Below are 21,216 nucleotides of genomic sequence, written 5' to 3' on the forward strand. Positions count from 1 at the left end.
AAGATTATTGTATGAACATGTGAAATAATGCAGAGGGGCTTTGTGAACTGCAGTTACTGTATAGCAGAAAGGGGAGCCACGTTTTTCCCCACAATGAAGAGCAGTAAGTAGTTGGTGTTTTTGTGTATTTTAATTTAACACGATTCCCTCAGATGTCCCTGAGATACTGTATTTATTAGGTAAATTGACACAGACAACATCAATTTTTAAATCTTTAGACTTTTGTAACTAGATCTCTGCTGTCATATCTAGGATCACCCAGACCTTTTGACAGGGGACCTGACCCTCAGTGACATCATGACTCGAGTAAATGCCGGCAGGAAGGGCTCTCTAGCAGGTAAAAGACTATGGGTCTCTTCTTAGATACCTGACTTCTGATGTTAAATTGAATGATATATTGTCTATATGTGACAAAAATAAATGCCGACCACTTTCGTTTTGTAATTGCCCTCTGAATTTAAAATTAGCACAGCAGGGCCTGGGGGAGGAGGGAGCTCAGTGGATATAGTGATTACTGTGCAAGGTGAAGATCTGAGCTTGTATTCCCAGCACCTGTGTAAAAGCTGGGTCTCAGCCCTCATCCCAGTGCTCTGCAGGTCAAGGTAGGACCTCTTGAGCAAGTCCACTGGCTAGACTAGAGAGACCCTGCATATAGATGCACGTGTACCATATACACGGACACTTGAATAAAATGAAATCCAACCAATCAGCACAGCACATTATTAGATACTAAATTAGCAGGCATGCACTCAGTTTGGTTTTTTAAAAAATGAAGTGTCTTACTACTGAGTCTTTAGATAGGCTTTGGGGAAGGGTGTGTAAGTAAGACCGCTCACTTCATGATGTACTTTTGTGACTTGTGTGTGTTTCCCCTGTTCCTAGCCTTGTATGATTTGGCTGTTCTTAAAAAAAAGGTGAAGGAAAAGGAGGAGAAGAAAAAGAAGAAAATAAAGTTGATTAAATCGGAGGCAGAGGATCTGGCTGAGCCCCTAAGCAATACTGAAGGGGCCCCAACTCTCTCCCAGGCTCCCTCTCCCCTGGCAATATCGTCTATCAAGGAAGAGTGAGTGAGGCAGATATAACTGGTAACCGGCTGTGCTGGGGAGGGAGTTAAGCATGGGCTGAGCCCAGTCTCGAGACTCAACGTGCGATTACTGTGTGCTGAGCCCTGAGATGTTGCTGGGAAAATGTACCGTGTTCTCTTTTCTTACGATTTTGAGCTCTTGTGTTTACAAGGAGGCTCAGGCAGCCTGAGTCAATCTGGCGTGTGCTCTTTGTCATTTCGATTGTTCCTACCTTTAAAAAAAAACAAACTTAGTAGTGTGTGTGTGTGTGTGTGTGTGTGTGTGTGTGTGTGTAGGTACATGTGTATTTGTTATATATGTAAAAGTTTGAAGACAGTTTGGAGGAATTGGTTCTCACCTTCGACTGTGTGGGGCCCCGCCATCAAACGCCTACATTTTCTTCCTTTCTTGTTAGACCCCTAGAAGACATCAAGCCTTGCCTTGGAATCAATGAAATATCTTCCAGTTTTTTCTCTCTTCTGTTAGAGATCTTGCTTCTGGAGAGTCAGGCTAGCCTTCCTATGGTAAGAGTTTTAGAGATGCTGTTCAATTTTGCAATGTACTCTTGAGGGGTCTCTAGCTTCTGGTTCTGCTTACTTCCTGTTGCTATGATAAAGCTCGTAGACAAAGCAACTTTGGGGGAGGGTTTATTTCAGCTTACAGTCCATCCTTAAGGGACATCCAGGTGGGAATGTGAAAGAGTGCTGCTTACTGCCTTGCTCTTCATGGATTGCTCTTCTTGCTCTCCAGGTCACCCACGACCATTTCCCTAGGGATGTCACATGGTGGGCTTGGACCTCCCATAGCAATTATTAATCAGGAAAACGCCTAATACACTTGCGCACAAATCAGATGGAGGCAGCCCCTCAAGAAAGGCTTTCTTCCCAGATGACTTAGCTTGTGTCACCTTGACAAAACAAACAGCAGCACTTGTGGGAAGTAGAACTCAGCTGGGTTCCTCATACAGTACTGCAGCTAATTTAGGAATTTGGCAGAGTGGATATACATGCTCTGACATCTTGGAATTGCTGATATAAAGAAACCTAATCGTGGTCCATCTTTTCCTTTTCCTCAGCTGGAGGACCGGGTTTTGGACTGGCAAGCTTCTCCAGCCAGCTCCCTCAATAGTTGGTTCTCTGCTGCCCCCAACTGGGCTGAGTTGGTGTTGCCTGCTCTGCAGTATCTTGCTGGAGAAAGCCGAGGTGAGGTCTTTGTGAAATTTTATCATGTTTTTCCCCTTTTGTCTAAAGAATTTTTGCACTAAATTTTTCCAGTAATGCATTTTCATCAGACATGTCTTAGGTGTCTTTCCTGACACACCAAAACAAACAAACAAACAAATTAAAAAACAAAACAACAAAACCAAGACTAGCTCTCATAGAGCTTAGGGTTTGTGTCTGTGTTAGGGTTAGAGTTATGCTTGTTCATGTGATCTGTTTCTTGCAGCGGTTCCTTCCAGTTTCTCTCCATTTGTTGAATTCAAAGAGAAAACCCAGCAGTGGAAATTGCTTGGTAAGTAGCTTAGGCCTCCAAGAGTTTTTGTTGTTGTTGTTGTTTATTTTTGTATTTTTTTTTAAATGAGAGAAATTGGTGTTGGGAAGATTGTCACAGAGAGAAGAGGTTGGAGATCCAGGCAAGCTGGGAAATGTGTCCTAGCATTTCTGTGCATCTCATCACAGTAGGGGAAAGGAGACAGCGGCTCCATGGCGGTGGGCTCACATCCTCTGCAAGTGAGGAGGATGGAAATCAGGGAGATGGTGTGTGTGAACATAAGTGACCTGTGAGGTTGGGGAGGCCGTGGCTGTGCTGGCTCTTCATCTTGTACTTCCTGTGGAGCCCTCTGCTTGCCCCTCACTTGTTTCTCTTGTACTCACTTGGTGCCTGATAGTTGTGTGCACTGCAAAAGGCAGATAGCAGATCACTGAGGTAATTTTGATTTTGTGTTGAGGGCAGAGCTGGCCTCACTGACACAGCCTGCCTGTGTGTTCCTGATCCCATGGTGGTTCTAGCCTATGCAAGAGATGCAGGTACCATCATGAGCCAGATACCCCAGTAAGAGTCTGAGTAAAGGGACTCACGAATAGGTCACAGAGGAAGTTGGTTCTTCTAGGCAGGTTGCACAGACTTAGCCTGCTTCTTTCCTTGAGTCTTTTTACTGCTGCACAGTGTGTGGAATGAATTTTCTTATCTACAAGAGCAGGGTCCTTTCCTGGTATAAACTTTTGAGCGTTAATATAGCATTACCTCTTCTAGAATTGGTTCTGTTTATAGGAACTCAAGACTCACTTGATACGACTTCTCTGAGGACAGAAAGTGAATTCATGTTATGGTCCCAGCTTGATGGTGCCTGCTGCATGGTGGCTGCTCTAAATACTTGTAGAATGAAAATTCTGAAAAAGTGACATCCTGGAGCTTAGCTCAGGCAGTGAGGAGAGGCATGAGCATGTGGGAAGAGCCAGTGACAGGTTCTGACATGTTCTCTCTGGTTTAGGTAGAGCTGCTGAAGAGAAGGCAGGCTTCTGAATAATCCTTTACATTTCTTAGTTTTTGTGTGTGCACCACCTTTACCCCATAGGTCAGTCTCAAGATAATGAAAAGGAATTAGCTGCTCTCTTCCACCTGTGGCTAGAAACCAAAGACCAGGCCTTCTGTAAGGTATGCCTCTTACTTTCTCATTACTTGGGTTTTTAGAGCCCTTACGTTAGTGAAAATTCTCTGGCCCATTTACCTGGTAATGTTTTCCCTTTCGTCAGCAGGAAAATGAAGACAGCTCAGATGCCATGACACCTGTCCCTCGAGTGTGAGTATATTGTTCTTGTGGTGGGTGGTTTTCTGTGAAGCCATGTCATAACATTATTGCTCTGGATCTGCTGATATGCTTCCATGTGTTAGAGTTATAATAGATCTTAGACACCCAGAAGTCCATTGACTCTTATGCCTTAACATACTTGGGGAGGGCACATGGGCTTCCCAGCTAGAATGGCTCCTGACTGCAGTGGTCTCTAAAGATATGTGGTTTGTCTGTAAAGAGCCCGCGATGGTCATATGCTCGACTTGTAGTACTGTGTTCTTCATTCCAAGTCATCTCATTTTCCTGATTCCTACCTCTTCACACTTCAGTGCAGAGGTCTAGCCTTAGTGACTTTTTTGTTATTAAATTGAGCTAACTTAGAACAGTGGATGAAGATGCCACCCTCTTTCTGTTTATTTCAAACACTTGAGGATCAGAATGGAGTAATGTGGGAAATCAGGGTTTCTCTGGCAAGAGCTGGAGTTGAGTACTTATGAAAGACATTTCCGCACTGCCGAGGGACTTGTTCTAGGTGCTGAGAAGGGCTAATGGTTCTTCTTGCTCTCAGAGATGATACACAATTCTTTATGTTCCAGAAGAACTGACTATGTGGTTCGGCCTAGCACAGGAGAGGAGAAACGGGTTTTTCAAGAGCAGGTAAGATCTTAGAAGTTGTAAACACAGAAGAACTGAGTCTGGCTTTTCTTGATCTCAGCTCTGGGTGTTCAGATCCTTCAGGCCAGATAGTTCATTGGTTGAAATTATTTGTTGGGGCAGAAATAGTTTGGTGAAAGGGAAAGAGAACTTTTGGCTGCTTTTTCTTCCAGTTAGCAAAATGTATTTTACTTCCTTGCCATTTCTTTGGGGACCTTCTTTCCCCACTATGATTGGGTCACTCTTCTTTGTGGGGTTGCTTGTTTCTTTCTTGTATTGACATCTCATTTGATCCACCTAAGGGAGTTCTAGGGAGAACTCATTAATTCTGAAGTAGCAATTTTTTCCTTTTTTTTTTTTTGGTAGGAGCGTTACAGGTATAGCCAACCCCATAAGGCATTCACCTTTCGCATGCATGGCTTTGAGTCTGTGGTGGGGCCAGTGAAGGGCGTGTTTGACAAGGAGACCTCCCTCAACAAGGCTCGTGAGCATTCATTGCTGCGCTCTGACCGGCCTGCCTATGTCACCATTCTGTCTCTTGGTATGTGGCATGTATTTATTACTAGGGCTTTCTTATTTGTACCCCAAAGCTTTCCTCACATTAAACTGATAGTTCTGTTACAAAGCCCCCAAACCTCTGTGCACTCCATCCATTGATAGGAGAGAAGATCAGTCTTAGAAGTTTTCAAATCTCAGAGATGACAGAATGGATTCTATTCTGGTAGATTGATGCCAAGTGTCACTGCTTCTTTCTGGAGTCATCTTGGTTTTGACGAACTGCTTACAAGCTAGTATAGGACTTTGCTTTCTCAAAGCAGTGACACATACTTATGATGCCAGTTCTTAGGATGCTAAGGCTGCAGGACTATTGTAGCTTTGAGGGCTGTCTAGGCTACACAGTGAATTTGAAGCCAGAACAAGAAATTCTTTGTATCATGAGTCCCTTTGGTAATGAGACCTATAGACGCCTTCTCAGAATTAGAATTATGCATTTGAATCCCCCACCTTCCCAACCCCTAGATAGGGTTTCTCTGTGCAGCCTTGGCTGTCCTGGAACTTAGTCTGTAGACTAGGCTGGTCTTGAACTCATAGATCTACCTGTATCTACCTCCTGAGTGCTAGGATTAAAGGTGTACATCACCACAACCCACCTGCATTTAAATTCGTAAAATACTTAGAGTTACAAAAAAGGCCAGTCATGTTTCAGTTAATTATTAAGTTGTTAAAACATTTAAATGCAAAATTATGTTTCTGTTATGATACTGAATGATAAGACCCAGTAGTGTTGTTCTAATTTCTGTAACTTCCCATGGGGTCAATGTAAGTGATTTTGTATGTTACACTTGTAACTTAAAAGGTATTTATTTCTACTTTAACAGCACAGTAATAGCAGTATGTGGTTTATGTTTGTTGATAACTGAAAGAAGTGCTAATTTCCTTTTTTTTTTTTAACCAAATTTGTAGAACTACTGGGTCATCTTTTGTCTACCCTTTATACATGAAAGCATTTTTTGGTCTAATCTACCCTTTACTCTCTCCTCCACTGTCTCCCTGGTCCCTTGTCCCAGACACCTTCTCAGCCTTTTCACTAAAAATGGATATTATATATATTTTTGTGTATCCCACTAAGTCCAGTGTCATCTGCATGCATCTGGGTGTGGTGTGGGTGTAGGACTGTCCACTGTAGCATGGGTAATCTACCCTCCCCCAAACAAAACTGACATTATCTCCAACTTGCTGCCATGACTCCTGGAGCTTTGCAGCTAGAAATGGAGCCTTTCAAATCCCTCCTATCCATGCTGGAATAGTGAGTGACTAGATAGATCTCATGCAGGTCTTGTGTAGTGACGACAGCTTTTGAGAGTTAGGAAGAACATCTCCCTCTCACGTCCAAAAGGTACTGTTTCCTATCAGTTCTCCTTAACTTCTGTCTCTTAAAATCGTCTCACCCTCTCTTCTATGACATTCCCTGCACCTTGGGAGAAGGGAGTGTGATGATCTGTTTGGGGATAAGAACCACTCTATTCAATTCTAAGGTATCCATGGACCTATTTTTTTGCCATAGGTGTGTTAAACGTGTAGGAAGGTGCAGTGCAGTGTTGATGGCCAGTAGAGGGCAGTGTGCCCCTGACCAGTCAGGTGAGGCTCAGGAACCACAATCCTAGGGAGCTCAACCCCACCAGAACAGGTCAGGAGATGTTGTACTTCATTGGAAGCTTTGTTTGACTCCTGGATTTTGCATTTTCTACTGTCAGTTCGGGACGCTGCAGCTCGGCTGCCTAATGGAGAAGGCACTCGGGCAGAGATCTGTGAACTGCTCAAGGACTCTCAGTTTCTTGCTCCAGATGTCACCAGCACTCAGGTGAGTTAGAGAAATAGCTTTCTTTCTTTCTTTTTTTTCTTTTCTTTTCTTTCTTTCTTTCTTTTTTTTTTTTTTTTTTTTTTGCTTCATTTCAGAATAAATATATTTGAGAAAAACTGTTAGGAAATGTAAGTTACATTTTTTTTCTTTTGTTACTGAGGGTTGAACCCAGGGTCTTGTACATATCAGGAACATGGTTTACCAATGAGCTGTTTGTTTCCCTAACATAAAATCTTAAAAAGAGAGAGAGAGAGAGAGAGAGAGAGAGAGAGAGAGAGAGAGAGAGAGAGAGAGAGAGAGAGAGAGAGAGAGTGTGTAAATTGGGTCTGGTGGTGTGTGTCTTTTCAATCCCAGCCCTTGGAGGCAAAGGCAGTTTTGAATTTGAGGCCAGGATACCCAGAACTACATGGAGAAACTTTGTCTCAAAACTCCTTTTTCTCCAAAACAAATGAATAAAAACTAGCCAGGCATGATGGCATGTACCTATAATGCCAGCTACCTTGGGAGGCTGAGGCAGGAGGATTTTGAATTTGAAGCCTGGACAAACTAGACTCCTGAATGTTCAGTGGTTAAAGGCATTACTGTGCATGCCTGATTGACCTACGCTCAGTACCTAGAGTCTACATAGGAAGCTGGATGAGGTGGCAAATCTCAATCCCAGTACTTCAGGAGAATTACCCAGAACCTATGGTCTAGCTCGCTTGGAATACACAATGAGGCAGAAATAGCAAGAGAGAATCTAATCTGCCTCAGAAACAAGGTAGATGATGATTATCTTAGAGGTTTTATTGCTGAGAAGAATCACCATGACCAAAAAGCAAGTTGGAGAGGAAAGGGTTTATTCACCTCACACTTCCACATTGTTGTTCATCAGCAAAGTAAGTCAGGACAGGAACTCACACAGGGCTGGAACCTGGAGGTGGGAGCTGATGCAGAAGCAATGGAGCGCTGCTTTTATTGGCTTGCTTCCCCTGACTTGCTCAGCCTGCTTTCTTACAGAACCCAGGACCACCAGCTCACAGATGGCACCACCCACAATGGGCTGGGCCCTTCCCCCTTGATCACTAGTTGAGAAAATGCCTTACAGCTGGATCTCATGGAAGCATTTTTTCTCAAGTGAGGCTCCTTCCTCTCTGATGAGTCTAGTGTGTGTCAAGTTGACACACAGCCAGTATAGTAATAGTGAGAACCACCTGTGACCTTCTGACCTCCACACATGTGCTATGGCAAATGTATGCATGTACTCACATCATGCACACAGTAAGAATAATAAATACAGTAGACCCATTAAAAATACTATAACCAGGTGGGTAGAAATGTCTGAGTGGCTAAGAAGAATGCTGTTCTTTCAGAAGACTCAGGCTTGATTCCCACTATCCACATGGTAATTCACAGCTGCCTTTTAAGATTCATTTATTTTAAAGTATTTTGTGTGTACGTGGGCCTATATTAATGTATGCCATATGAATGTAGGTGCCCATGGAGCTCAGAAGAATGCATTAGATCTCCTGGAGTTGGAGTTATCTGTAGCTGAGCCATCTGATACTGGTCCTGGGAACCAAGCACTAGTACTGTGGAAGAGCAAGTGCTCCTAACTGCTGGGTCATCTCTCCCTCTTACTCTGTAACAAAGGAAAGGGATCTACAGTTAATTAGTTCACAGAATCAATATAGTGAAGATCAGTTAGTATTTTCACTGTATACCATTCTTTTCAAAGTAATTAATGAGCTAGTGGTAGGACAGAGGTAGGTTGAGATCCAGTCTGTTTATTCTCTGACTTCTACGGCTACTGGTTTTTCCTTAGGAGTCCAGATAACTTGTATTATCTCAGTTGGAGTTGTCCCACACCTCCTTTTGCTCTGTTCTTAGGTGAACACAGTAGTGAGTGGTGCACTGGACCGATTGCATTATGAGAAAGATCCTTGTGTGAAATATGACATTGGTCGGAAGCTGTGGATCTACTTGCATCGTGACCGGAGTGAGGAAGAGTTTGGTATGTGAGGCCTTCAGTGTGCTGACTAGGTGGGGGGCATCTGCCTTTCAGTTCCATATCTATTACTGTTTGTTGGCATTCAGTTAGGATAGGGTTATGGAGCAAGAATTCAGTCCACTAACAAGGCCTGGGTTGTTTGGTTTTGTTCTTAAAAAGAATTTTGCTGTTTAGCCAGATATGGCTGTGTGTGCAACTTGCTATTTGGGCCAAGCTGGCTTTGAGCTTGAGATGATCTGCCCTTGTCATTTCAGTTCTGGGTTTACAGTTGTGCAAATCATGTCCAACTATTTTTTTTTTTTTTTTTTTTTGATTCGCTTTGAGATAGAGTCTAAGTAGGCTGGTTTTGACTGTTTTCCTGCCTCGGTCTACTGAGAAGTGAGTGATATTACAGCTTCTTCTTAAAGAGGCTTTCAGAGGCTTTGGTTTTTAACAAAGACCTTCTGGTTTAGCATGCCAAAGTCAAATTTCCTAAACTTTATATCATCCTTGTTTGTAGAACGAATTCATCAAGCTCAAGCAGCAGCAGCTAAAGCCAGAAAAGCTCTTCAACAAAAACCCAAGCCGCCATCCAAGGTGGTAAGTTACCTTAAGAGAGAATTTCCTTTAGATATTTTGTGATGAGGCAGCTCAGCATAGTTACTTGGCTTTCACCTGACTCAGTGCCTCAGAAACCTTCCTTCATGATGCCTGAGGTAGATGTTTTCTTTTCCTTCTCTAGAAGTCCAGTAATAAGGAGGGCTCCATGAAGGGCCTTGGTGGTCCTTCTGAGCAAAGCCAGATGAGCCTCAGTGACTCCAGCATGCCACCTACCCCAGTTACGCCTGTAACCCCCACCACGCCGGCATTACCTACCCCCATCTCTCCTCCACCTGTGTCATCAGTGAACAGAAGTGGCCCTACCACTGTCTCTGAGCCAGCCAAGTCTAGTTCAGGGTAAGCTCCTTTGTTTCTTCCCTTGTTTTTTCCCTCCAAAGTCTTTTTGTATTTGCATCCTGAGTTTTTGTTCTTCCTTTTGATTCTCCTCAGTGTTCTTCTGGTGTCCTCACCAACAATGCCACAACTAGGAACGATGCTTTCCCCAGCTTCCATCCCGACTCCACCCAGTTCTCAGGCCACTGCTCGGGTTGTCAGCCATTCCAGCTCAGCAGGACTACCCCAGGTTCGGGTAGTAACCCAGCCCAGCCTTCCTGCTGTTTCCCAGCAATCAGTAGGGCCAGCACAGCCACTGCCCCAGATGCCAGCAGGACCACAGATCCGTGTGCCAGTCACTGCTACCCAAACCAAAGTAGTACCCCAGGTAAATGGATGCTGCATGTCATTGGGACACAGGACCATGTGGGCCTAGAGGTAGGCCAGTGAGTCAAAACAAGCAGAGTTTGAAGAAGACCTAGAAGTCACATATTGTTGGTGTTGACAGTGAAGCTCATTGAAATAACTTATTTAATGTTCAAAGCTTCGGGGAAAATGTTCAAAGCTGGGAAAGTTCTTTTAGGTAATCATTTTGTGCGTTGGAACCAAGACCTTCACTCCTGGACCAAGGCTCTGTAGAAGTGGAGTCAGAGTTTAAAGGTTGTGCTTCTAAGTTTCCACTGTGCTGTAGACTCAGGACAGAGTCCTGCCTTTGTCTCATTTTCCTTCCCTGTATGTAAAACTGAAGAATCACATTTGTCTTCAGTATAAGGAAATGAAATAGGATGTTAAATGTAAACATTGTAAACATTGTACAAATAAAGGGAATGCAGTGTCCATTTATATAGGCCCCCGCTTACTTGTCTGGAAGCATTTTGGTGTCTAATTGGTCTCTTGACTTTACATCCTGAACTAGGCAGTTATGGCAACAGTTCCAGTCAAGGGGCAAACTACAGCAGCCTCTGTGCAGCGGCCTGGACCTGGACAGACAGGGCTTACAGTGACGAATCTTCCCACTGCAGTCAGCCCCGTGAGCAAGACAACCATGAGTTCTCCTGGGAATTCTGCTCCAAGTGCCTCCACAACAGCCGTCATTCAGAATGTCACAGGACAGAACATCATCAAACAGGTAACCTGACTCTAAATGGTGTCCTAAAGCTAAAGCAAATGACTGACGGTGTGGGATGTTGCCAAATAGCTTGGGTGCCTGTGAGGAAGAATTTGTTACCTTTGACTCCTGGTTTGGAGATTTATCAGGTGAGTACCTCACCCTGACCCTTCAAAGGCAGAGCAACCTTTATGTTCTTCTTTTTCCTTTTATTTTAACATTGGGTAGCGGAGGTTTGGGTTTATGTTTCTGTTTCCCTGGGTTTATACAGTTGCTCCTATGGCATACTTTACTGCAGGGTTTTCAGTTTGTCATCTGTAAAGGTGGAGTATATATTTGTTCTTGTTCACTGTGAATGTGCAAGTATGATCTTTGCACTTGTGAAGCCTCTGTGCAGTGATGGCACGTGTCTTTAATCCCAGCACTTCGGAGGCAGAGGCAGGTGGATCTCTATGAGTTCAAGGCCAGCCTGGTCTATAGAGAAATTCCAGGACAGTTAGGGCTACACAGAGAAACCCTGGCTCAGGGTCAAAAAAAAAAAAAGAAAAATCCCATTGACATCTTGTTCCCTTCACCCCACTGTGTGGTTTATAAATGTTAGCTAGGCAGTCGTGGCACTGTGGGTAAGTACTATTACACCATTTTGTAGAGGAAGAAGTAGAGCCACAGGATGGCAAAACATTTCATTCAACAGTGGCATGCTGTCTTTGGGGGAATTTAGGCATACTAAACTCCTTTGTGGAGCTCACATGTCATAGGTTAGCATCAGATAATAAGGAACACTGGTGATTTGAGTGAAGTTGGAAGGTTGAGTAGTATCATGTGTGATTTTAGCCATGATGATGGGATGTGACTAAAGGAGATGAATGAAGCTGCTGTACCACATGGTAGTGACCTGGAGATAGAATACTGTCTGTGTAAACCTGCAAAGTAAGTGTTTTACATCAGAAACACTATGGAGGAGTGTCACACCAAGTCATTGTGGTTACAGTTAGTGCACAGGCACTGCATTTGGGAAGGTTGACAGTGCTAACCTTGCTTCTGACTTAATGTGATGGTGAACCACAGGCAGATTGTGGATCTAGTTTGTAGGTAATCCATAGCTACTGAATACAGTGCACTTGGGGAAACAAGAATAAAACCAAGGAGACTATGTAGAGCAGTTGGAGCAGCCTGGGTGAGAGGTATGCAGGGTATTTGTCAGCTGTGGTAAGAAGTGAATGTAGCTTGTGTGCTTTGCTGGTAGCTTGAATGTGAATCTAAAAGAGGTCTTTCTGTGGGTTCTGGATGGAATGGTTAGGTATAGTGTTATCGTTTACCAGGAGATAAAATGTGGGACGCTGAGATTAGTGTATTCTTGCAGATTGGGCAGCACTTGGGTGAGCTGTGGTACAAAGTATTGATGAGACTTATTACTGGGTGTAGCTGTTAAGTAGATGTGACTAGGACAGTCTACATTGTTAAAAAGGAATGGCAGACGTGGGTTCAGAAATAAATAAATGAGTAATTTAAAAAATTTTGCTGCGGCCTAGAATTTGGATTGTAGTGTTGTGTGCGGGGGAGTCATGAAGCAGTCAGATTTGATGATGTGTTTGAATGGCCAGTGTTATTTGAACTTGTTTCTGTAGCAGTGATCCAGTAAAAGGGACACTGAGAGGCATTGAGTAGAACACGGGTTAAGCTGTTACTTATTGGCAGTGAAGCTAGAAAGTGATGGAGTCCAGGGAGTCTGACTCCAGAACCCCTTCTTGGAGCTGGTGTACTACACTGTTGCTCAAAATAGGTGGGCTTGTTGTAAATAGCTGGATTTAATATTACCAGAGGGTGGTGGGGAGATGGGGGACAGGCAGGTAGGTGCTGATAGTACTTGCTTTGTAGTGCTGGCATTGTGATTAATATTTTTAGCTTAAGGAAAAAAAAAAACCCTTGCTAAGTTGCATATCTCTGACTAATTATATATGTGTGTACACACACACACACACACACACACACACACACACACACACAAAACAGAAACAATGTATCTTGATGTATTTTAAGATATCCCACTTCTTCTAGATGTAGCTCAGTGATGAAGCCCTGGATTTAACATCCTTTGGAGGGCATGTCTGCTTTATTAAACCTCATATACTACCCATTCTGCTGTTGATAACTGCCAGAATTCCAGCTCAATCTCTTCCATTCCTTCCTAAAGCCAGGAAAGGACAGATAAGATTGACAAAGAAATGGTAATTTGAAGCTGGGTAAAGGGTATATGGTTTACTACATTTGTCTTTACTTCTGTTTGTGTTTACCATTTTTCAAAATAAAGAGTTAAAGATATGTGAAATGTATGCTCATGAGTAGATATTTGCCTAATCCCATCCCATGACTGGCTTAGCACTATGAATATTTTCTTGGCTACTCTGTTTTCCTATCTAGGTGTCAATCACTGGGCAGCTTGGTGTGAAGCCCCAGACAGGCAACAGCATTCCACTCACAGCCACAAACTTCCGTATCCAGGGTAAAGATGTACTACGTCTGCCACCTTCTTCCATCACCACAGATGCCAAGGGCCAGACGGTTTTGAGAATCACTCCAGACATGATGGCCACATTGGCCAAGTCTCAGGTTACCACAGTCAAGTTGACTCAGGACCTCTTTGGGGCAGGGAGTGGCACTGCAGGCAAAGGCATCTCTGCTACCTTGCATGTTACTTCCAACCCTGTCCATGCAGCTGACAGCCCTGCTAAGGCCCCTTCAGCCAGTGTTCCTTCATCAGCTCCAGCAGGTACTACCGTGGTCAAAGTAACTCCTGATCTCAAGCCAACAGAAACCTCGAATTCAGCTTTTCGCTTGATGCCAGCTCTTGGTGTGAGTGTGGCAGATCAGAAGGGAAAGAACACAGTGGCCTCTTCAGAAGCAAAACCTGCTGCCACAATCCGCATTGTGCAGGGCCTGGGAGTGATGCCTCCTAAAGCAGGCCAGACCATTACTGTTGCAGCACATGCAAAGCAAGGAGCTTCTGTTGCTGGCGGGTCTGGAACTGTCCATTCTTCAACAGTATCCCTACCCAGTATAAGTGCCACTGTGTCTAAGACTGTGGCTGTGGCTTCTGGGGCAACAAGCACCCCCATCAGCATCGGGACTGGAGCCCCCACTGTGCGACAGGTTCCTGTTAACACTACGGTTGTGTCCACATCTCAGTCTGTGAGTAATGTTGATCGTAAAGATTTTAGCCCTCTCTGTTCAAGGAACTATTTTCTGGGAGGAGACAGGTGTCTTAGGGGTTTTGTTGCTGTGATGAAACACAGTGACCAAAAGCAACTTGGGGAGGACAGGATTTTATTTTATTTGGCTTACATGTCCACATTGCTATTCATTATTAAAGGAAGTCAGGACAGGAATTCAAACAGGACAGGACCCTAGAGGCCACTGAGGGGTGCTGCTTACTGGCTTGAGTAGTAACCTGCTTTCTTTAGAACCCAGAACTACCACCAGCTCAGGAATGGAACCACCCAAAGTGGGCTGGGGCCACCTCATCAGTAACTAAGTAAGGAAATGTTTTACAGCTGGGTCTTTGAAGGTATTTTTCTCAGATGAGATTCTTTCCTTTGAGATGACTCTTAGTTTGTATTAAGTTGACATAAAATGAGCCAGGACAGCAGTGTTTTGCTACATAACCCAGGCTGGCTTAGAAATTGGTCTTGACTTTTGATCCATATTCATTGCCCTTCCTCTTGTAGTCTACCAAGTGTTGGGATTGCAGGTGTGTATTGTTAAGGCCAGCCTGGGAAAGGTGTTTAGGGTCAGTCCCTGTCCCTTAGGAGACTGAGAACTATTCTTATCACTTCATTTGACTTACAGATTTGGGCTGTTGATTTTGGAATACAATTTACAAAAGTGTATATGTATGTATGTGTGTGTGGCAGACACACACACACCCATAAAGATTACAAAGAACCAGGCGGTGATGGCGCATACCTTTAATCCCAGCACTCGGAAGGCAGAGACAGGTGGATCTCTTGAGTCTGAGGCCAGCGTGGTCTACAGAATTAGTTTCAGGACAGCCAAAGATACACATAGAAACCCTGTCTTGACATCCCCCTCCCCACCAAGAAAAACCAAACCAAACCAAACCAAAGAACAGTATTAGAAGTATAGGGTAAAATACAAAATTTCCTTTACCTTCTGCTGTTCTGTTCTTACAGGGCTAATGAATAGTGTATTTATCCTTCCAGCCCATCCTGAACATTCCATACATATACATGGAGTTAAGAACGTCTCGGGTGTCATTGTAGACCATACTCAGATGTTGACCTTGTTCTTTTTAGTATGTAGTAGTACATCATCTTCTGTTGAGGGTTCTGTTGGTGCCACAGAAAGTGGTCTCCCACAATTGTTTAAGGTACATGTATTGAGAGTTTTGACACTGTAATTGTACTGCCAAAAAGATTTGCCAGTTACATATTGTTCTGTGCATAGGAAGTATTTTCTTCCAGTTTGGAACTGGGGATGTAGCTCAGTGGTAGTGTGGTTGCCTAGTGGGCTTAAGGCTTTGGCTTTTAGCCCTAACTACTGCAGGGAAAAATATTTTCCTTTGATCTTACCTTAGGTTTGGTCTTGTTTTTTTTTCTTTCTTGGTGATTTAGCTGTGTTCCTGGCTGCCCTGAACTTTTTGTAGATCAGACCACCTTAGCTTCCTGAGTTGTAGGATTGTCACCAAGCCCAGTTTGCTCCCTACCTCTTAACCTTGTATTTGGTATTCTCTGATTACATTTATCAGTATTTTCTTTAATACTTTCAAGATTTTGTATGTGTGCCTTATCTAGGCAAGGATAAAAATATATTAGCCTTTATTACTAACCAAACATTGGAAACTAGGCACCTAAGGTATAGTGGCTCTTTGTTTCCTCCAGCATCCTGGGGCGTTTGACCTCTGCACTCCATGTGTACAGGTTCTCTCCGAGTCTCTTTTTCTTCTTGGACTGTATGAACTTTGGGGTTATTTTTTTTTCCACTTGGCCAAGTTTGTTATTAGTGTCCCCTAACTCACCTTCCTTACCTCTGGAAAAATGTGACTTGTTTTTATCAGATTGTCCTGCTGCCTGCCCAGGTGAGCCTGCATTCCACTGGGGTGCTGTTCATTTTCTCTTTAGTACTAGAGGTCCTCTGTCTTTCCTCACCATATAGTTGCTGAGTGTCCAGTACTGTATCATGTGTTATGGACACCCAGACAAATAGGAGTCACCAATCTGAGTGGATCTGGGACTGTCAGGTGAACACACACTTTGTGGTTCATATACACATGTGTTTATTTCCATAATAAATGCAAAATGAAAAGTCACGTAAGGAAGAAGTGGGTAATTTCAGTTGACTTATTTCTCATAAATTGAGCTAATACTTTTTATAGGAAATAAAGTGGGTGATTCTACCAAATGCTTGTAAAAGAAGTAATGTCACAATCATCTACATATTTTTGTAGAAGTCATGGAATCACTTAATTTGTCTGTGAAGTCAGCATCATCCTCATACCAGAACTAGATGTAGACATTACAATAAAAAAAGCTGTAGACCAGCATCGTTCATGAATCTAGATAGAAAAGTTCATACAAATCCAGCACTATATAATGAATTAAACCCAGCATTCTCATAGTGGCTCATCACTATTTATAACTAAAGTTCCAGTAGAGTTGGTGTCCTCTTGTGATTTTCACTGGCATTAGGTACATGTGTCGGGCACATACATACATTTAGATAAAATATTTATACATAAAATAAATCTAAAATACTTTTTAAGAATTCTACACTGTTAGATTTTATAGTGCTGTGACAAAATCCTGTCATAAACAACTTGGATGAATTTAGGTCATGGTCACTAAGGTTTCAGCCCCAGACTTTTGCCTTGTTGATTGTGGGCCAGTGATGAGGCAGAGAATGATAATAGTTGGAGTGTATCTCAGAGGCTACCCAGCTCAGCAGAGGAGGCATCCGGTGAAGCAGGAACCGAGGGTCAGGCTAGCCTTCGGGATCATACTCCTGCTACTTCCTCCAGCTAGGCCTCACCTTTCCTGAAAGTGTCTAGTCTTTCACATTAGTCTTACCAGCAGTCAGTATATGAGCCAGTGGGGGACATTCCATATGGAAACTATACTCTTGGACCCCTTGTCCCCAAAGGCTTCTAGTTACACACATAACACAAAATGGAATTTTCAGCATTGTTTAAAAGTTCCAGGCTGTTGGCCGAGTGTGTGGTACATGCCTATAGTTCTGGAACTGGAGAAGCTGAGGCAGGAAGTCTGAACTGAGGGCCAGCCTGGGACACACACACACACTTCACTCTCCCAGCTCTAAGTCTAAATTCCCTTCTGAACAGACAGTTGCTGTTCTTTAGATAGTAGAACAGGTGAGATATAACTTGTTATAAGCCAGCTTATTGGAGTTGCTTGGGTTCTGTTTGCAGGAATATTGGGACCCTTGGGGGAATGAGGGTTGGAGGTGTCTGTAGTGCTCTTGCCTCTCAGTAGACACTAGCTGTTTTTTTCACAAAGCTAATTGTTTCATTTGTAGGGGAAGCTGCCTACCAGGATCACAGTTCCTCTCTCTGTGATTAGCCAGCCAATGAAGGGCAAGAGCGTGGTTACAGCCCCCATCATCAAAGGCAACATTGGAGCCAAGTGAGTGCTGTTGGTAGGATAGCAGAAGTAGTTGTTACAGAATGGGTAGGTGGTTGGCACCTGACATTTTCAGCAGTAATACACATTGAATCCCCAGTATTGTTTTGTATGCAATGATTAAGACACAAAAGAGCCATTCTGTGCCCAGGTTATATTGTAAAAGAGCGAGAAGAATCCAGCAGGGGTAATAAAGCAGTAATATATTAAGTGGTAGGAAATGAAATGAGGAGGTGCAGGATGCTGGCATGTGATGGTGTAAGGGATCCACCCTGTATTAGAGTGTAAGCTTAAGATAGTTTGATGAATGTTGGTTTTCTTTGGCCTGGACTTAAACAGGAATAAAAGACTCATGCAGTCATTCTGGCATTCCTAATCACGATAAAACTGTTTTGGGGCGTGGGGTGGCCTTTTCTTTCCTGAAAGACAGGCAACTTAACTGGGTTGCTGAGGCTGGCTCACACCTGTACTCTCTGGGATACTCTTGAGTTCTTGTCCAACTGGGAGAGTTCCTTGCCAGGGATACATACTTCCTGGTAGTGCCTGAGTCTTCCTGGGCCGAGTATAGAGTTTAAACTATTTTATCCACTACTCTGGAGGCTACTACCACGGAAGGTTAGGAGAAATGTCCTAGTATGGGATTGCATTTGAATCAGATGATTCTTCCTGGGTATCAGGCCTTTTCATTGGCCTTCATGCAGTATGTCGCTTCAGTCTGAGCCTGAGCAACATCATGGTCACACTTACTTCTGTTTCCCTTTCACAGTCTCAGTGCGCTGGGTCGCAACATCATCCTCACAACCATGCCAGCAGGTACTAAGCTCATTGCTGGCAATAAGCCAGTGAGTTTCCTCACTGCCCAGCAGTTGCAGCAGCTTCAGCAACAAGGTCAGGCTACACAGGTAAGGTCTAATGCAGACTGCTGATCAGCTCAGGCTTGCTTGTTTCCTTTGCTTAGTTGATGAACAGTGCAATCCACTGATGAGACCTTTTCTCTTTGTAAGCAGGTGCGCATCCAGACTGTCCCAGCATCCCATCTGCAACAGGGCACAGCTTCTGGCTCCTCCAAAGCAGTGTCCACTGTTGTTGTGACCACAGCTCCGTCACCTAAACAAGCACCTGAGCAGCAGTAACTGAGAAGAAAGGCGGCTTCTCTAAGAGAGCAGGCCTGGTGTTTCTCAGCTGAGCAGGGAGGCTGCATCGTTCTTCTGAGCTGTCCTGCTTGAGGCAGGCAGGGTGGTGGAGAGTGATGGCAGCGGTGGCCTAGATTCTGCTGCCACACTTGAGAGTGAAGCCCTGGCAGTGTCCCTTTTTAGGGTTCAGGGATGATCTGTCTAGTCCAGGAAGAGAGAACATCAGAGTCTTGGGAGCTCACAGTCACACAAGCCAGGGTTACCTCCTGAATGTTGGATGCCCAGGGAGCAGGCCTGCAGTGGTGAGTGGGCTGGCAGGGAATAAGCCTCATTCTATGTGAGGATTTTACTTTGTAGTTTCTGATCCTCTCGATGACTTGCTGAGATGTGAGTTTTCTGTCCAGAAAATTTTGTGTAACTTATTTTTTTAAGGAACTCTTTTATTAAATAGAAACTTGGGCTTCAGTGCCCCTAAACTGATCACTTACCCCTTCGACCAGCATGAGAGCATGGCAAGACTCTTAACAGTTTGGCGGCTTACTTGATAATGGAGAGTCTATATGGTAAGAAAATGTAGGTCATGAGGTAGTGTGGACCCCTCAAGTGGGTGTCCTCTCTTGTGGGCATTGTCCACATGCAAGTGGAGAGCTGTTGGACAGGAGAGTAGGAAAGCCGGTGAGATGCTGCTCTCACAGAGCACTTGCTTACAGCCCAGACATTGCACATTCTCCTTGCTGTAGAACAGCCATAGCAAATCAGACCCTTGGAGCTGGCCCCCTGATTGGCACATAGAAGTGGTGGAGGTGGGGGCAGGGGTAGGCACTGCCTGGCAGTGCCAGCTTGAGGAGAAATGGGTGAATTTGATGTTTTTATTCCTGGCCATTTCACACTTGTCAACTACCACCAGTCACAGACAGCGTTCAGAAGGGTACTTTACAAAGTCCAAGTACTTAATGTACTGGCTGTACATGTTTTGCTGTGGTGCAGGGGTGGGTGGGAAAACCTTTCTGCAAGGATAGGGCTTCCTTGTCTCTTTGTGAAAGTATCCAAATTATTAAAAATGTATCTTTAATTTCCGGGCCTTTAATCGTTGTCTTTTATGGGGAAACAACTAGGGGGCACGTAGAATGGGAATGGCTGGTTTAAGTAGGAGGTGTGTTGAAACTGGTTTATTTGGCAAGTTGCTGAGCAACAGAAAAGGCTTAAAGTGGTTTTGGCTACAAAGTGGCTTTACAGTTGTATTTGAATCTTACAGCAATTCTGTCAGATATAACTGGCATCTCTCTAATGGTGAGAAGATACAAATCTGAGGGAGGATTAGAGAAAATCAAGATGGGTCTAAGTCAGTCCCAGTGAGAGAAAGTGCCAGCTGGCTACCACAGGCATGGATTGGATCCCCAGCATCCCTAAAAAGGAGATGGTAAAGTCACATGGGCCTATAATGCAAGCCCTCCACTCCAGAAGTAGAAGCCGGAAGAGTAAGACTTCAGACTTGTGCTCAGCTAGAGGTTCACCTGGGTGCCATATTAGACCCTATCTCAGAACTGTAGAAGAAAAGTTAGATCCTTCTAAGTTACATTTCCTTTGTGCTGAACTCTTTCCCAACACAATATTTTTATTGATTCTTTGGAAATTTCACATCATGTACCCTAATCCCATTTTCCAGCCCTTCCATGTCTGTCCCCCCACCCTTGTTACTACCCCTCCCTCCAAATAAAATAGAAAAGAAAACAGGTCCAATTTGTGTTGTCCACATATTCACTGGATCATGGTCAAACTCCCAGTGGCCCACCCCCTCAGAACTGGGTCCCTCCCCTCCCACACCCCCACTAGAAGTCATTACCTCAGCATCTCCATCACACTCCTTGAGAGTTCTCTTCAATGGCTTTGTGTTGAGGCTGTCACCCTTTTGTGGCCAGGAGGGACTGGGGGGTGTGTTGTCACAGGAGTCATCATGCCTCCCTCTCAACTGTACGCTTACAGTCATTGATACCACTGCAGAAGCAGTTTCCCTGCCCTTTACAGTCAGCTGGAGCATGGGTCATGGGCTTCCACATGGCCTCTGGTGACATGTGCTGTACCCTTAAGGAAAACTCACTAGGATGTGTTCTGGTGAAACTTGAAGGTAGGTAATTAGGTGGCGAGCCTAGCTCTTAAACCACAGGAGATGGGATGAGATGGAATTGCACTCTTGATGGGTCCCTGAGGCCTGGCATCGGGACTGACTGATGAGAGGGAAGAGGACCATAGTGGGGAATAAGAGTTGACAAGTGTTTTATGTTTTTGGATATATTTCACACAGAAAAAACAATGTGGTAGTTTCTAGACAACAATAAGAAAGTAGGCAATATTCTCTCAGATATTTACTGTTGGCTAAACCTCTTCTGATTTTACTTAGCAAATCTCATAAACGTGACTCATATTTAGCTTCAGGTTTATCCTACCTAAACTTTTATCTACTAGATCACTTGACTGCCTGTATGTGTATGTCAGATATGTATATCCTAGAGAGCACACTTGTAAAACACAGGTCTGTTTTGAGATGCCAG

At 43.9% G+C, this 21,216-nt stretch overlaps 1 protein-coding gene across 8 annotated transcripts in view; it reads left to right on the forward strand.

Moving 5' to 3' along the window:
- The window catches only part of NFRKB (nuclear factor related to kappaB binding protein), a 30,602-nt gene extending 10,947 nt beyond the window's left edge, over positions 1–19,655 (forward strand). For 3 of the 8 annotated variants that reach the window (XM_080930304.1, XM_080930308.1, XM_080930311.1), the window contains 19 exons: positions 253–337; positions 883–1,063; positions 1,480–1,588; positions 2,140–2,266; positions 2,511–2,576; positions 3,640–3,719; positions 3,818–3,864; positions 4,452–4,512; positions 4,876–5,050; positions 6,765–6,871; positions 8,741–8,864; positions 9,361–9,440; positions 9,583–9,797; positions 9,891–10,161; positions 10,690–10,902; positions 13,303–14,070; positions 17,431–17,537; positions 18,301–18,436; positions 18,542–19,655. In XM_080930304.1, the coding sequence (XP_080786430.1) occupies positions 253–337; positions 883–1,063; positions 1,480–1,588; positions 2,140–2,266; positions 2,511–2,576; positions 3,640–3,719; positions 3,818–3,864; positions 4,452–4,512; positions 4,876–5,050; positions 6,765–6,871; positions 8,741–8,864; positions 9,361–9,440; positions 9,583–9,797; positions 9,891–10,161; positions 10,690–10,902; positions 13,303–14,070; positions 17,431–17,537; positions 18,301–18,436; positions 18,542–18,667 (3,078 nt within the window). In that variant the 3' untranslated portion in view covers positions 18,668–19,655. The remainder of the gene's footprint in view (positions 1–252; positions 338–882; positions 1,064–1,479; positions 1,589–2,139; positions 2,267–2,510; positions 2,577–3,639; positions 3,720–3,817; positions 3,865–4,451; positions 4,513–4,875; positions 5,051–6,764; positions 6,872–8,740; positions 8,865–9,360; positions 9,441–9,582; positions 9,798–9,890; positions 10,162–10,689; positions 10,903–13,302; positions 14,071–17,430; positions 17,538–18,300; positions 18,437–18,541) is intronic. The other 5 variants (XM_080930305.1, XM_080930309.1, XM_080930307.1 and 2 more) reach the window with 3 other exon arrangements.
- The last annotated feature ends 1,561 nt before the right edge of the window (positions 19,656–21,216 follow it).

This window comes from Micromys minutus (genome assembly GCF_963924665.1).
Source record: "Micromys minutus genome assembly, chromosome: 16".
Lineage (NCBI taxonomy): Eukaryota > Metazoa > Chordata > Mammalia > Rodentia > Muridae > Micromys > Micromys minutus.